The sequence below is a fragment of the Plectrocnemia conspersa genome, unplaced genomic scaffold (genome assembly GCF_051122295.1).
Source record: "Plectrocnemia conspersa isolate PC_06_02 unplaced genomic scaffold, ASM5112229v1 ptg000005l, whole genome shotgun sequence".
NCBI classification, from domain to species: domain Eukaryota; kingdom Metazoa; phylum Arthropoda; class Insecta; order Trichoptera; family Polycentropodidae; genus Plectrocnemia; species Plectrocnemia conspersa.
Genome location: NW_028277169.1, coordinates 19,650,015 through 19,668,061, shown reverse-complemented (window position 1 = coordinate 19,668,061; position 18,047 = coordinate 19,650,015). Strand labels below are relative to the sequence as shown.

Genomic DNA, 18,047 nt, shown 5'->3' with positions numbered 1-18,047 from the left:
ATTCTTTAAAATTATTATTATATAAAATTATATAGCTGTAGATATATTTACAATTATTTTCTTTGTCTTTGTTATGTAACAATGCATTATAATGTTTCAAATACGTTTTAGCTATGATTTTTCCTTGATTTAAGTTTCTAAAAAATATCCCTGATCACAAATCTTTAATGTAATAGTAGATTTTTTAATTTTTAAGATTTATAAAAGTTATTAAATCTTATTGATTGGCAAAATTATTGTTTATCACATATTAAAATTCAATAAATAATATTATTACTGTTATATTAAGCACCGAGTTAACAAAAAATAATAATGTAACTATTTTATCTCAGCATTGATAATTTTTGTTATAATAGGAAACATCTTACGGGGGTTTTTTAAATTGTGTCGTTCAATAATAATTCTAAAAAAAGTAAAGCGTCTTAGAAAAAACAACAGGTAATTTATTCATTATAAAAAACACAGTATGAATAATGAATATACCATGAAAATAACGCATAAAAATGATAAATACAATCATTTCAAAAGACTTCTATAGGTCAGTAATAAACTAACATAAACAATATATTATAAAAATCACTACGATACCAAAAACTATGCTTTAAAATAAATTATATTTATTAAGCAAAAATTGTGTCTTTTTGGAACATCTAATGAATTGGATAACAATTAGTGTCACCTGTAAATGTTATAATATATATAATTATTACAAACGGCAAAATTGAATTAAAAGAAAGTAAATATAACAAAATGAAAAACATAAAAAAGGTGAAGCTAAAAACCCATATAAATTTTATTTATTAATGAAATTTGGTAATAAATTTAACCAGCTAGAGTTTCACGATAACATATTGATTTATTACGCTGTATGTTATTAGTATTCATGGCGAATTAACAGTAATAATATTATTTATACAAAGTTTTTATATACAAGTTCGTGTATCAAAGAATTTACATAACACAACATACCCTTCAGTAGTTCTACATTGATACTATAATTGTGATTAATTAAAGTTTCACACAGAAATCTGATTTAATTATATAATGCTTTGACACGTAGAAAACATTCATTAAAATATAATCTACATTTAAATCAAAACGGGAAATATGATTTGTTTCGACCTAGTTTCTATAATTATGTAAAATAAAAAGTAATAATGTAATTCATCATGTATATAATAAATAAATCAAAACTGCTGACAGCTTTGCCTTTCCCAGAGGAATACAAATAACGTTCGAAATTTAATATACACGAGTATATATTATATAATTTAATAATACTATAGTATATTATATAAAACTGGCGGCTGTAAATTATCGAATCGAAATTCGATTTCGTCCCCGGGCATTCTGACAAAGCCATTTTCTTGGATGGCGACCATAGAGACTTGCAAGTAACTAATGGCGAATCTCCTTAGGATTGTTTGATTGAAACCAATTTGTATTCGTTAATAGAAACGTAGACGTGACAAATTGAACGCATCTACTGTTTCTCAAACGTAATTTATTTATTTAATATTTACCGTATATTACCATTGATAATTACCATGTCGAATCATTGATTATCAACGACTAAAAGTTTGAAGATTTTAATTTTATTAAATTTTATATCGAGTTTAAGAGATCAAAAATATTACGATTCGATACAAGTATATTATAATTTATATTATATGCGTTGTAATATTACTCATTTAAAACCACATGTTATTTACACTTTTTAGCTAAGGACTTAGAAGATTAAATGTATAATAAAAATAATGGACGCGTAAATAAAATAAATAACATAATAATTTATGCGTCGCGTTACCGCGACCTGAACGTTTATGATATATTACGAGTTAACGTCCTTTTTATGTGGGGTGAATAATATTATATTAATAATAGTGCCTTCCAAGGAAAAATATATGAATATATTTATGTATGAAAAATTTTGACATGGTATAAGAGCACTTTGAAATAGTAGCTCTTATCTCGCCATAAATCGATATGCCTGCGACGATAAAATGTAGTTATCTTTGTCCATAGGTCACAGATAAAGACGTGTTAAAGGCTGCATATTATAATAATACAAATATAATGCTAAGATTTATAGTTTCATTGTTTTTATACACATCTGTGAAATTAATTTTATATATATATATGTATATTCATGTATATAAATATCCATGAAATATGATACCAAACAATATGTCTTTATAAAATACAACAATGCTATTCTCTCGCGTTATAATTAATTTACAAATCGTTTATGGATAATAAATATATGAAATTGAAGGTAACTTTATACAATTTTCCAGCTTTACAATCATCTTTTAAAAACTATGCTTATTTGTATAAATATACTATTTTTGACGTATAAAGTTTTATATTTTATAAATAGATAATTTTTAATTTTTGATATTTAGAAATATATAAATTGTTTATTTGTGAATTTTTTTTTTATAATTTAAAAAATATGGTTTCTAAGATATTGGAGTTAATTATTATAATAATCTCATAATAATATTTTGAATTACTATAATTGGATTTTAAAAGCTTATGGATCAATATCGATGCTGAATATTTAAAAATATGTTAGTATGCTAATAAGCAAAAATATATAATTAAAAAACATCATTGATATTCAATATATTTTAATTGAAAAATACACAAAATATAAATATATTTTCCTCCTGAAACAAAAAAAAAACCTCCCCACTAAAAATGATTGCATTAATATACTAAAAATGTATAGTTTTTAATACATATAGGTAAATTACCATCATTAATATTAAAAAAGTACATGTATAGTAATGTGGAAATATAATATAAATTACTATCACTTAAATTATTTAAAAAAAATATTTCTACAAATTATCATATTCGAATAAAAAAATACATAAAATCAAAATATTTTTACTTATAAAAAACGCGATAATCACTTAAAATATATGCATTGCTATGAAATAATATATAGGTTAAATATTATTATGCAGAAATATAAATTAAAAAGTTTGAAATATATAATCAAAAATATTTGATTATATATTTCAAACGGGAAGTTGATCCCTCTCTGCTACGATGGTGCTCAGTATGGAGGAGTTCCTCTCGGGATGTGAGCGCCCATGACAGTATGTTGTCCACGGGCGGCGGGCGTCTGCTGGTCTCTTCGAATAGCTGCTGGTGACTGTCTTCTCCTCAAGTATCCAGGGCTGCTTGCTGACCAATCGCAATTATGCAGCCTCTTAGAACAGCAAAATAGGTATACGCCTTTAGAAAGCGACGTTCACTTGATGGGCATGGTCCAAGATCGTATTGCATTGCAACGAGAATTCTGTGGGTCCGTGATTTATCATTTCCGTGACTGTTTGCAACAAAGTAATATTCTCTCAAGAACAAAACTCGGTGATATTTATGGATTTTTTTTCTGGTCGTAACGATGGCTGTGTGTTGTCTAAATCCTTTACGCTATTGTCTTGTTTCCTTGTTAATGGATGATCATTTTGGTCACAGTAAATTAAATTAATAAAGTTTTGTGACATGAGGAACATTGTCGAGTGCTGGCTATAACGATTAAGAGTAAGGGACGAAATCGCGACTCCATATTCTATAGCACGCATTTGAAAATCTCTGAGCATCGACAGATCGTATCGTATATTATTTAATACAGGCTAGAATAAAACGATTTGTTCGCTACAAATTCAATATATACTTTCTTGTAGAGATCTGATTTTTTCTGAATGCTCTCTAAAAACAAGGGATACTTCGCTTAGCTGAGATGCCAGACAAAATAACCGTATATTTGTGAACGCTACGAACAATTGTATCATACAAAAGTAAATCACCACTATAGTGCCACGCGCTCCACATATCGAATTTGAGCATCATGGATGCCACATCGCGTACTTTGGTTGTATGCATACTAAGCCATCAACCCTGGTCCTAACGGAGGGTTATCTGAATCTATCACTAATTATCATAGAAAAGTTTAAAAACATGATTAAATGTATTTTTTTCAGCTAACAATAATTTTTTTTTTAACTATGTAGATGGTAATATATTATTAATTAGTAATTTACCTTTCAGTTAAATACTGTAATTTAATGTTTTATTAGACGTTAATATTACGTAATATTTCATGATAAATATCATACGTTGATGTGTTTCAGGTCACGTACACGGTTTTTACGTGTTTATAAATAAGTAAGTAAACAAAATATCAATCGATTTAGAAGAAACGTACAAGCGATTAAACGTAAACGGTAACGTAACCCGTCACGCGTCGGTGACCATCAAGAGAATAACTTTTGCCTGTTGAGCCGTCGTTTATCTTCGCACAAAACGGTCTTTATGCTTAATGATGATATTAAACGTTAACTTTATCTTCCTGTCAAAAATGTCAAATTTTTTTTGTGTTCGAACCCCTCTACACGTTTTGCATGTCAGGAAAATATAAAGGGCGGCGTGTGTACTATGAATCATCCGAGAATAGAGATAAATTATTAATAAAAAATAATATAATATGTGAATGGAGGAAAAGTTTGAGAAACTCCGAGTCCCTTTCGGCGAACGTCTTTCGCACTAACAAGGACCTTCGTGAGACAATAGAATTCATCAGAAGGCTCGTCGTTCTGGTCATGTCATTTATTTTCTCGGCGAGCCTTAATTTAATCAGACTGTTTATTGTTTTTTTTTATTTAGCAAACATTTTTTTGTACAAAAATGCTGAATAATATCAAAATTCTGCGCAATTTTTTTATGTAAATAAGTAGATCTTTAATTAAAAGTTTGCTAAACCTCAATAACTAAAAAAGACGTTGATGTATTATTCACGAAACAATTAAAAACCATATGAATAGGAAACAGGTTCAACAAAATTAATATTTTTTATAAAATATTTTACTTGACATGTATTAAGAAAAGTTTTTCTACAAATTTGTCATGGTCAGTAAAGTAGACATTCATTCACTATAGTTTATTATACTAGTACAATGGCCCAAGTGGTAAATGTCAGTGACTAATACCCGAAAGACCTAAGTTCATATCCTATATGAACCCTGTTGCCTTTCAATTTCTATCGTTTTTATAGAATTTATAATTTTCTAGATAAATGTTGTAGTGAATATTTAAAATAAAACCGAGCTAGACCGTAAGCCTGTTAACAATACTTATAGTTTAAAATTGATAACATATTACTGATTTACAGACTTCGATTTCCGTCTGGTGTCTCACTACTTACTCAATAGTGGTTGATTGTGATTATTCCATTGTAATGCATTGGGGTTAAGCCTGTCACGTTGACTTGAAATAAAATATTGAATGAGTACAGCAGCGTTTCAAATACCTAACCGGATATGGATATGACATAGAAAAAAGAGGAAAATGCCTCATAAATCATTTCTACAATAACGCGTGGTAGCGTTAAATTATTACAGAATATAAAAAAACTATGCAAGTACCGCAAAGAAAACACGTTTGGGTTCAGTTGGCAGATGTTCCCATGGGGGAATTAGCAGATTGGAATCCAATCTTCTCGTGCGAGACGTGCAATTTACAGAGATGCTCGCACATGCACCACCCATGGGATGTACAGGTTGAACAAAAACACGCAAAATTCTATACGGCGGCTAACAGAGACAACAATATATTACTCTTTCTTTCTAGACGATTTGGTTAAAAATCGGACATGTACCTAAAGACATCCTAAAGACATTATAAAATAATATGTATAATATATTTATATATTTTTGGAATCTGTTCAATTGAGTTTGGACTTATGTATTTGTTAATTTAGTTTAGCAATTAAATTAAATTTAAGTTGAGATACATACACTATAATAACACTCCGTTTCAACCTTTGGGAGAATACTGTGAGAATTTAAGGTCGGCGTCATTATATTTATACAAGGAATATTCTAAGACTGAAGATACAAAGACCAGAACATATTTATCAAGCGTTTCGTTTATTATTGATTTATAAAATCTCTAGTACGCCTATTTATTTACGTTATTTAAAGTTAAAAAATATTAAAGGGCGCGGTTAGAGGCTCTCTGCAAAGAATGGCATGAGCGTCGACTCCTGACTATAAGAAGAGCCTTACTCCGTGGATGCAGCGTAAATGCAGCATTTTCAGAGTGTTTTAATGAAGATCTCATTTTTATTTGAGCAAAAAAGCACTAAAAACTCGTGATTATTAAAAAAAATCACAAAGATGTTTTTTATATTTTTTCAGAATGCTTTTATCACGCTATCTTTATCGGAAAATACTTTTAAATCGATTCCGAAAAAAACGTTAACAGCGGTCTAAGAAGCGTTGTCATCTATTTAGGCGAACGGTCATCACAACTTTATTAATGCTGTAAAGATTGTAAAAAGGTTTTATGTATTTTTCCTTTAAATTAGTATACTCTCGTATAATTTATTATTCTTTTTATGTTACTGTATAACTTCACAAATTGTAAACAATGTAAATGGTTATGAACCAGTATTGTGCATTTAATATATCTGTATGTTATTATACCTATGTCTATTTAAGAAATAAACTTTTATAAAAAAAAAAAAAAATGCTGTAAAGATTCATACATGCCAGATACGAATCTTAAGTCTCGCGAACTATGCCTACGAACCTAGCAGCTGTAAAAGAACGCCGCATTCCTACAACCTCTTTTAACGTATGGAGTGGGTTTACACGCACAACGGTGTATATTACGCATTACAAAATCAGACTATACACATCGATACTTTGTTCCGAGAACTTCTTCTTAAAGTTTTTATCTGTTGGAATAGTACAAGCACGCGTGTCTGTTGCATAGTTAAACTATTTAAAAAGCACTGACCGAAGGACACAGTCGGCGGAAATAAAACGCCGACAGCTATGATGAACCCAAAAATATGCATTTCACAGTATATACATTTTTAAAGCGTAGCTATTACACAAAGATAATTCTAACATGATATTTAGTAAGCAAAAACAAATGTCTGTGTCCTTTCCGAATAATCGCATTGGCCAGATGATTAAGAGTAGGCAAGTAACTCAAACTCATTTTCATCAGAAATTTCATAAAATCACCATTTGGTTTTTGATTTGAAATATACAAGAACTTTTTATTTAAGAGTTCTCCAGCGAATAAAGTTATGCTACATCGAGTATCGACCAAGATATTTTTTAAAGGATTGAGAACAGCCGCTTTTAATTTTACGTAAGATTTTGTCCAATTAAAAAGTCATAGGAATTCAACCAGATCTTCAAGAAGACTACGTGACGCAATACTGCGATGATAAACACTATATAAACTAATATGTAATTAAAACTGTAATATGTTATATTACAAACTATTGATTCAAGTTCACGTATTGTAAATTTAATAAAAAAATATTTTATATATTATAACTTTACTTAAATAATAAGCGTTATTTCAATGTAAAGCGTATATAATACTACTAATTGACTTTGAAAAATGAGATTTTTATAATTAGCTCTGCAAACTTATCGTTTATTAAATTATTATAATTCTCTTCATAAAAAAGTGATTAATTTCTTACTTTCAATTTATTTTTTATTTTAATAAATTTAAAGAAAACTTTGCAGTACGATATTTACTAAAGCACTTTATAAAATAGGAAAATTACTTTCAATCTGTTTTAAAATATCATGATAATGATAGTACTTTATTTTTTAAGTTTACGACTTTAAAATCCCTGTTTGTAAAAATAAGTAGTGGCATACGAAAAAAAAATTATATCGCTTTTTTATTAGCAATTTTTAAAGTTCTTTTGACGGCAAAATATGCTTTCTGATTTATTCTAAAAAATAATTTGTGTTTTAATTATTAATGCAAAGTTAAGTGAGCACTAAAAGAAATTAAGGTTTTCAAGATACACATGTTCGTAAAAATATAACTTATTAAATTCTTATGTAATTTTATTTATATGTTTATTGAACCTTGATTACTCCTGAGATTTTATGCTATACCCTATTTGAAGCTATTACTTTTTCATTTTATTGAAAGTGATAAGGTTTTTGCGGTTAAATTGATTTTATGATTTTGAATAAGAAAAAACTTGATTAATAAAGAATTATTATTACTAGCCATAGAACAACAGATATGTTATTTGTAGAAAAGGGCAGATAAGGGAATTTCTCCCCCCTTGAATTTGGTCATGTTGCTGCATTTTAATTACTGTGCAAAAATATTCAATATGTTTATTAAATGAGATTAAATGATGTTGCAAAAATTACAAAATAGGGCAAGGAGAGTAGTTTTAAATAAAAATAAATTTAATAGCTGTAGAAGTATGATTGATAAATTAAAATGGTTGAATGTTCAAGAAATATTTATTAGGAAATTAAGATCTAATATATATTGATTTAATACTAGAAATAGGGACATTTTAATGATATTTAGGTATAGAAAATGAGTACGGCCAGTGGAATAATGTACAGAGGTCTGAATTTGTATAATAATATTTTTAGGAAAATCTGCAAAATTAAAATGTAGCGGGTTTCCTGAATGGAATAAAGAAACATTTTTGTGCATTAAGAAGTAAACTTTTATTTTCTATTTATGTTTATAAGTTTATATGTATTAAATATATGTTTAGTTTAAAATTGTTTAGCGGAAAAATAAGCATTATTAGCTAAATAAATAAATAAAATAAGTAAATAAATATTTTTTTTTTAAATACTATTGCCCCCCTCCATGGAAAAAGCTGAAAGACGTATTTAATTATAAATCAAAAATTCTCGAGTTACCCCTTAAAGCAAATCTTTCGTCTATTTAAAAAATATTTTTTTAAATATATTATTTCATTGAAATCATATCGGTATACATTATCACCGGTAAATTTATATTTTTACCAGCAAAATTTTTATTTATCTGGCAGGCCCTAGTATAATTATGTTTTTAACTTTTTCATACGTAGTAATATAAACATTTACATACATATCATTATTTAAATGTTACAGTGAATATGTATTTTTTAGTGAAGTTATATTTTCACTAGAGAAGTTCAAATATATTTTTACCAGTAGATATACATGTATTAATACTAACAGGCGCTGATAAAATCATATTCTGCTCTAAAATGTGTATGGAACTGAATTTTATAGTTGTGAAACGTTTATTTGGTTTTCAAACCCAAACCTAACCTACATAAATTAACCAAACCCAATTTGACCTAGTGAAAGTTCTAAAAGAATAGTCAAGTTTAAAAAACTAACTAGCTAAACCAACACATTTCTTGGGGGAAGATAAGCGGAAGAAAAAGTACAGACAGACGTCGCATCTCGCATATTGCTCAATAGTTTGTCTGCACGTGGATATTACACTATGTTTTAAAAATATGATAGCTATCTTTGCCGATATTTATATGAACTTATGATATAAGAGTGTTTGTCAAAAGAGATTCAAACCGAATTTTGGGTAATAGGAGGGCGCAAAAAACAATTATCCCTTCTCAGAAGTAAAAAATTTACGTCAAAAGCAACAAAATAATGTCGACGCTGTTGCAATGGGAACGCTCGTTGCTGAGCGTTCCCACTGCGACGGCGACGGCACGATTTTATTGCTTTTGACGTGGATTTTTGATTTCTGAGAAGGGATAATTGTTTTTTGCGCTCTCCTATTAATCAAAATTCGGTTTTGATATTTTTCTTTCGATTTTCACTTAATGTAAGTTGTAATATTGATATAAAAAGTCCTAATATGAACGCTAGATAACCGAGCGATTCTATTGCGATTGCACGTTTAATTTTAAAAATAATATATTTACGCACAAAGAAATATTGGGACTGTGAAGCTTAAAAAACAATTATTGGTACTTCAAATAAAAATATATTGGAAAGCTTCAATTTCATAAAGTGAAAAATTCGTTTTGAGCTTTATTTGCTCGAGTATAACACCATCATAATGAACACTGCAGCAGTTTTGCCATTCAAATACTAAATGCTTACTCTATTATTGCACTCTAATCATGTGCTAATTATTTAATATAATATTTAACTTTAATGTGTCTGTGTATCTTTACTTTTTGGATATCTGTCGTACAATATTATTAAATATGTACATATATAAGTATACAATTTAAGCCTGATTTTTCAAGTATTTATGCGCAAAATTGGTATATATTAATTATTTACCAGCATATCAACATTAAAGTTATACATATGTATTACATATAAAAACATAAACAACTCACTTGGTGGCGGTGTTGCTATAAATTCAGGGAAATAAGAAGAGTTAAGACTCAAAGCAGCCGGAGCCGTTGTGGTTGGTGGTTTTTCCATAAATTCAACCGTAGCCATAAAGCCGTTGTAATCAAACGGTGGTATGTGATAGCCCGAACTGAAAAAAACAAGTATTTATTCAGACAATTTGTTTGTGTACATTTATTATTTATATTATTAAATAAGCACCTGAATTCGAGTAGTAAATTTGGTCCTGGGAACTCTAAAACTGTAGGTTTATGTTCGCACACCTTCGCTAGAAGCAGATCTGTCGTAGAAGATCCTTGGTATAGTGCTAAGTAATCAGTGGCGCATCGTCTAAAAATAGATAAAAAAAATGCACAGTTAATAATTGTTTTATTATTAAAAATATACAATAAACAAGTTCAAACGATTTTTGCCACAAAGATGAAATAATTTATTTTATATGTAAAATTATAAAGTAATTTTGATTGCGTATTGCTCTGTCACTGATTTTCTGTATCTGACTTTGATTTCTTAGTTTATACAAGCAAATTTATTTCTGCATATACATGTGTATCTGAATAATAAAACCAAACGTGTAGTAAGGAAATTTACACAGACGGTCATTAGAATCACAAATTCGATGGATGTAATTGCTTATGAATAAAATAGTGATTTGGTTGGTTCTACGAAATCAGATGCGATTCGAACGTCACTCACGACAAAAGGGCCGCGTAATCGTGCATCAGTTATTCGTTTTGTTGGTACAAATTGGTCACAATGTCGCACGAGTTCAAAGGACCAATGTGTTTGTTTAGGCGTAAGGTAAAGCTTACCCTTGTTGTGTACAAGCGCAGAAAGGATCTCCGGTACACACAAATTAACTAGCCGCAAGATAATGTAAATCAGCGAATTTCGTCGGGTTCGGGTCGGTACTACCCCAGAGAAGAATCGGCAGGCAAATTGGCGTCGAGCATGTCAATTTTCAGCCCGGTTTCAATCGACCGTGATTAACAAGGTACGAAATTATATAGGACCACTTGAGCTTGGAACGCTATTCGCTTTTGAAAGTGGGGCCTATTTACCTTTTTCGTGTATTCGGTCGGCATTATGTTTTTACAGGTCTAATGGTTTCCTATTTTGCTACACGTTTGAAATTTTAGTAACATGTTTTTTTATGCAAATATCAAAAAGGCTAATTTTAGAATTCAGCATTTAAAATATAAAGTTACCATAAAAAATATATTTTATGATATGTCATTACAGCTTTGCCAACATAAATTTAAAAAAGGTTAATATCACAAAAATACTCTCTACTGTAACACGTATATTTATCTGTAGAGCTTAAAGTTTTTATTTGAATTGATGTGAGAAAAACTCATATTACGCGTTAAAAACGCCATACACACTTTAGGTTTTTCTATTGATTTTTCATAATTTTATGAGAAGCGGCAATAATCCATTTTTTTTAATTTAGGAAGGAGATGGGACATTACATGACAATAAAATACCTTAAAAACAATTTATATATCTGTGTGTATGTTCTCGCATAATTATGGAACGCAATTTCAACAAAACTTGGTACACATAAAACATCTTTAGGCCCCTAAATGTAAGGGGAGTCATGTAAAAAAACAATATAAGTGTCGAATCTATAGTTTTACGTGTCGTTAAAATGAACGTTAATACTCAGGAAGCCGTTCAACTTCAAGCTAACCCCATCGTTATAGGGGTTGAGAAGGGTAGAAAAATTAACTGTCAAAAACGATCAAAATAATGTCGAATCCATAGTTTTCGGTGTTGCTGAGATGAATAGTGATAAAAAAATAAAATAGTGATATTTTACTTGAATTTAAAAGTCCAAACTACAAAACTGTTGTCATGCAAATCACAGAGAACAATGACGCAAATGACACTACTCCAGAACCAAAACACAAATGAGTTCTATAAAATATTTTTTTGTGGAGGTAAGCTTTCGTACCTTAATCTCATTGATTTATTTCTGTACTTTCCTAGTGAAAATGTAACATTTATTTTGTATAATGCAGCATTAAATTTCTATGGAAAAATGTATTTTGTTTCAAAACCATCAAGTCTTAAATGCGATTTGAGCATATAACGAGAACAATGGAGATCCTTCTTTGAATCCCACTAGCCAGTCGTTTGATAAAAACATGCTAGTATTTGACAATATTTCCAATGTCAAATGTGCAGGTGGCAGGGACACGTGTTTTTTACATGGCAACCAAGTTTTGTACCGTTATAGTAGCAAGGCTATATGCCGATATATTAGCATACCGTATGGATAATTCGTGAACCTTTGTTATATTGTATATAACAATAAAAATATTAGTTAAGAACATGCCTAAACGACTGTTAAATATCTGTGAACACGCACTGCAAAATGTATAACATTACCAACAATTTGAATGCGAAGCGACAAGTGCAAGGTTGCCAAATGTTCAACGGTTTAGATTGATGCAATGCCAGATGTATTAACAAATCCAGAGGTCTAACTACAAACTAGCAAGTTACCAACTAAAAAATCAAAGCATCTTCTGTTCTTCACCGAGCAAGCACAGCATCTTTAAAACAGTAGCGAAATAACACATAAGTACGCTGATAGATATAACACATAAGTACGCTGACTTTCAAGAATATGTCTCAAAGCGCTTGTTATAATTGTTTACTGAAATTAATTTTTTTATGAATAAAGAAAAAACCCATTCATGTAGCAATTTACCAGAAAGGATCTATTGGTTGGCTTACGTAGTAGATATTTTTTTCAAGCTTGTGAGGTCATTGATAAAGTTATGGATACAACTTAAAATTTGTATAATATTTATTTATATATAAAGTTTTTTTACAATTTAAAAATAAAAAACAAATATCGAAATTGACTAAATGTTCAATATGACATGCGTTTTACTTTGTCACCGCAGTTTAATGATTTTAATAAATATATACAGCAGTAGTCTTTACATTAAAATGTAATTAACAAAATATAACATATAAGATTTATTTTTCTAATATGTAATCGGAAAAATTGTGCATAGAAGAGAAAACGTTAAATAACATATTTTATAAACTGTAAAACTATTTTTTAGTAAGACTAATAACCGAAGAATTAATAGCAAGTTTTTTTGTAAGATCATCTGTTTATCGTTACATATTTTATTATCCATAGTATATTTACTTCCTTTTGTTTCTCTAGAGGCATTTTTAATAATTGGTATTTAGGCTTACATTTGAATAAAACCCCGACTTGTACATCATATTGATGATGTTTAAACATGAATTGCAATTTTTGTACTGAGCTTAATTAGGTTTTCACATTTCCTAAAAATAAACTTTTGTTTTTTAATTATCTTAATTTAAGATAATAGCTTTAAAAAATCTTCTTTAGATTTAGTTATTTAATTCCATATTTAAACGCCTAAAACTATTTTTTTATCTGTACGTTAAAAATATTTACTTTCTTTATGATTCTAATAGTTTTTTTTCTGAATTTAGTTTCTTTTAAATATATAACAATTTTAAATTGCAAATTATATTTATTAAAAAAGTAGGTAATAAAAATGTATTGAAAATTTTACTGTCTATTTATATATTTTGTCGTAAAGCGACCAAATGTTAATTTTTAATAATAATATTTGTTTTTTCAGTTGGTGTAGTTATATCAATAGATCACTTTATAATTATTAAAACGTGCTTCACAAAACCGACTAAATAAATAGCAATATCCGTTCATAAATGAAATGGATTCTATGTGATTTGTATCGTATTGACGTTATCGGTTTGACAATGCGATGAAGCGGTTGCCTTTTTAACAACATATGTATATGTACCCATATTTATCTTAATGATATATTATTTAAAATTGTTTTATTTCTAAAAGGGTAGACATCAATTCAAGAAGTTGATTTTTTGTTGAAACACTTTATTTATATTTCTTTCCAATATAGTTTATTTTCTTTATTTTCACCGTACATCACCAGATCGGTTTTTAACTTAAATTTAGATAGTACAGAAAAAATAAGCTCCGAAAACAGCTCGTCTATCAAATATTTGAACGCCTGATTGCCAATCAGCTATTCAAATATTTAATCGACGTTTTCTTAACTACACGCGATATTTAAATTTTAATATCGGCCGGCTGCTAACCGACACGCTCGGTTTAATATTTTACTGACAGATAATATGAAATGGGGTGGGTTTTTGGGTCCCGGTGGAGTAGCCTCGGGTCCGTAATGAGCTCATTATTTGCGATCAATTCCCGCTGCCAGCGTTAAAAGTCAATTATTTTACAATCCAAACAATGGACCCCCAATGGAGGGAATCTGTGGCCGAACGGCCAAATGCGTTCGATTATTTATTTAAAACGAAACGGTGTCCCGATATGAATTAAGCGAATTATGGTCGCCGGTATTTGTGCGCGGTTGCTGAATCGTATCGTATTAATACGGCGGACCGGAAAAATTTGCTGACTGTCAGTTTTGTAACGAATTGACGTGGACAGCTTCGAATGGAAGTGTAAAATGAAATTTACGAATATTGGTTATTTGAAACGAATTAAAAGAATAAATAAAACTGTTTATTAAAAAATAAAATTGTATTGAAATGCTTAAAGTGTGACATACTACAATGCGACTGATGAATGCGACTCATTTTAGATAACATTAAATCGCGGATGTTCGGAGCCTTTACTACTACATAAATAATATACGCAAATATTACAATAATAAATAATCCCATCACAGTCCAAAATCTCGCAATTGACAGTCGCACCAAAACAATATTATCAAGTAAACCTTTTCTAATCAAGCAAAGCTTATATAAGCGCATTTTTTGCATAAGCACTCATTAAAAATTTATTTCCGCTAAGCACTTCCATCTAATATACTTAATTTGAAACACAAGATCAATCCGATCTCTTATCAAGGGAATTGAAAAAGCGGAAAAGGCAGCCGCTTCCCTCTTAAAATCAACCCTAGTTTAGCTATGATGTTCAAATTTCAGAGTACAATGCGATTTTTAAAAAGACTGGCTTTTCAGACGCAGACACGAATTTATATATGAAAAAAATGCGGCACAATAATAATAATTTATCGCTAAATAATATTGCTTTATATGAAAATAAACTTACTGACACATAGGTCGGGAAAAATTCTAAAACAATTATAAGATCGTTACATTATTTACCCAAACACAAAAAAAAAATGTTTTTAATAATAAAAAAATCATATTTAACAGATACATTTTAAATTACAGTTTATTTTTAACAAAGGAGCAATTGCTTCATTAAAATTAGGAAAACGGAATTTTTCTCTCTTTTATTCAATAAAACGATATACAAGAAGATATTTGAAAAATATATATAAAATCATGTAATTAATGTAACAATATTAAAAAAATGCGTTAAAATTATCCTTTGCTACATAATTATAAATTAAATACTGTTTAAAAAAAGTTGGGCTGTATAAAATACATTTAAGATTAGATATATTTTTAAAATTAAATTAAATATCAGAAAAAAACTCTATTCGTTTTATTCATAAATCTTTTATAAACTCCTTGTTGATTTTGATAATAGTAAATATATATATAAATATTGGAAGTGGTTTATGAATGTATATAAATAAAGATGATTTATGTTATACATTAGCAAAATTAATACCGACATTTTCAAATGGACGTCTGGAAATGATCGGGAAAATGTGGTATTGTTGTTTGTTAGTCGAGATACTTTATTATATGGCTCAGTAAATATTGTAGAATTACACAATTTGATGAGTTTTGTGCTACAAATTTTTGTCGTAATTTTTTTTGGAAGTTGTCATGATTTAAAATAGAATGAGAAAATTTCGTACAAGGTTCAATATTTTACATTATCAAAACAAACTTTTTTGTCAATAAACGAAATTTAAGACGTGGTTATAATTACACAATTAAACAATAAAATACATTTCTAATAATTTATCACATTTCTTATAACTATCCATTACCATATAAAGAGAAATTTTTCGATTGATATTAAATTTACTTTCGATTCGTTGGCCAATATGAATTTGAAGAGATACATTTGAAAGGTTATTTTTTATAAATATACATAAGGGATGGCAATATTCTTTTGGATCGTTTTGCAAACATTGTGGTGTGCGTTAAACCCCTGGAGACAGAAACGCCATTAGGATATCAAAAATTGTGGTAGTTTTCATGGGAGCTGAATAGAAATACCATTGTTTTTACAGTTTACCATTATAATCGATAAAGTGATTGAGGTATAAATATATATGTTTTGCTTTAATTTATATTTTAAACTCAACCGAAATAGAAAATGACAACATTTATTCAACGACGAATAGTATAAATATAGCATCAAGTTTAGTTTGTAAATTATTCAAAAGAAAGCGTGTGTTTTGATAGTCTTTTAGAAAATAGAGGGTCCTCGAGAATCCCAAGAGCCTGGGGCTCTGTTTGCTTTGCACGCGTTGAACGCAGAAAATTACTTATGTTTTATTAATTTAACATACGTTTGTCGTTGCGTTACACTTATGACGCCAAAATTAAACGATAAATTATTCTAATTATTAGTTATGGGTTAATCTTTATTATAAGCTTTTTGAATAATATAATTTTAGAACATTAAGTAAAAATATTGATATATAACTTTATTTTTTTACATATATACAAAGCTACACAATATTTTAGCTTTGCCATAAAGCTAATGAATGCTTTCGATGCTTCCTATAAAATATTATTGAATGATAACCTTTAAGGCATTGAAGTTTTTCAATACTAAAAATAAATAACCAATCAAATATACATGTATAATTCAACCATTTATACATATTTACCTAATGTTTAATATTTTGAAATATGTTTAATAATGTTGATTTAGGCTTGGATAACGAACAACAATTCTAGGTCAGATTATCTATTAGACAGCAAACAATTAATATATTTATCATAGTTTAAAAGCCAAATTAGAGCAAATATTTCCTATATTATTATACCCATGTATTCCGAAGGGTACACCCCAAGTTGAAAATTAGCATTTTGATTACTAACCACTAAAATATCAACCGCAAAACCATCGCTTTTGTTGTGACTGTTTATTGTATTATATATTATAAATACCTTATTGTAAGACAACTATAAGACGAAAGTAACATTTAAAATACTTATGTATTATATATTTTTTAAAATTGAAATATAGCATAAGTAAAAAATAAATTAGGTCCCCTGTGCTTTGATTGGTCTATTTACAAATGTTCCTAAACTACATGAGATAAGTTTTACTTTTGATGAAGTGTTTCCCCTCTATTTTTTTAGTAGCGCTCTGTAGCGTTTTGTATTCATATACTGTGTGATTTACTATCTGCTTGTTATATATAATACGTTTAGTAATTCCCAGAATACGTTTATAATTTAAAAAGTATTCAGCCTATTTGTGTTTTCCACGGTAATGTAAGTAGTTTTAGATCTATTAGTTTTAAAAAGAGTCATTCAAAGAATAATTTTATTTGTATTATGCATGTAAAATATTATTTTCCCAATAAAGTGGTATTAACGCTTTAATAATAGGCAACAGAGATATGAAATATAGTTAACATATCATATCAAAATATAATACTATTCGCTTAAGCAGAATATAGCTTCATTCAATGACACTCTATCACTTTAAGCAGTTATGCTAACATACGTACATGGTATTATTTAACTATGTATGTATATCCCACTTTACATGTAAGTCTATCTTTTATAGAGTAACACGATAGTGAACTTTTATTAGGATGAGTAGTAATGAGAGACATCATTGACAAGTACTTCATTTATCATCTTAAGTAACACTATTAATAATGACTGAGGTACTCA

General features: G+C 28.7%; 1 protein-coding gene across 15 annotated transcripts in view; it reads right to left on the bottom strand.

Annotated features, from left to right (window-relative positions):
* LOC148235052 (uncharacterized) overlaps positions 1–18,047 on the bottom strand; it is a 398,703-nt gene that overhangs the window by 49,793 nt on the left and 330,863 nt on the right. For all 15 annotated transcript variants that reach the window (XM_088185419.1, XM_088185421.1, XM_088185409.1 and 12 more), the window contains 2 exons: positions 10,395–10,523; positions 10,178–10,323 (listed from right to left, as the gene is read on the bottom strand). In XM_088185419.1, coding sequence (XP_088041545.1) covers positions 10,178–10,323; positions 10,395–10,523 — 275 coding nt within the window. The remainder of the gene's footprint in view (positions 1–10,177; positions 10,324–10,394; positions 10,524–18,047) is intronic.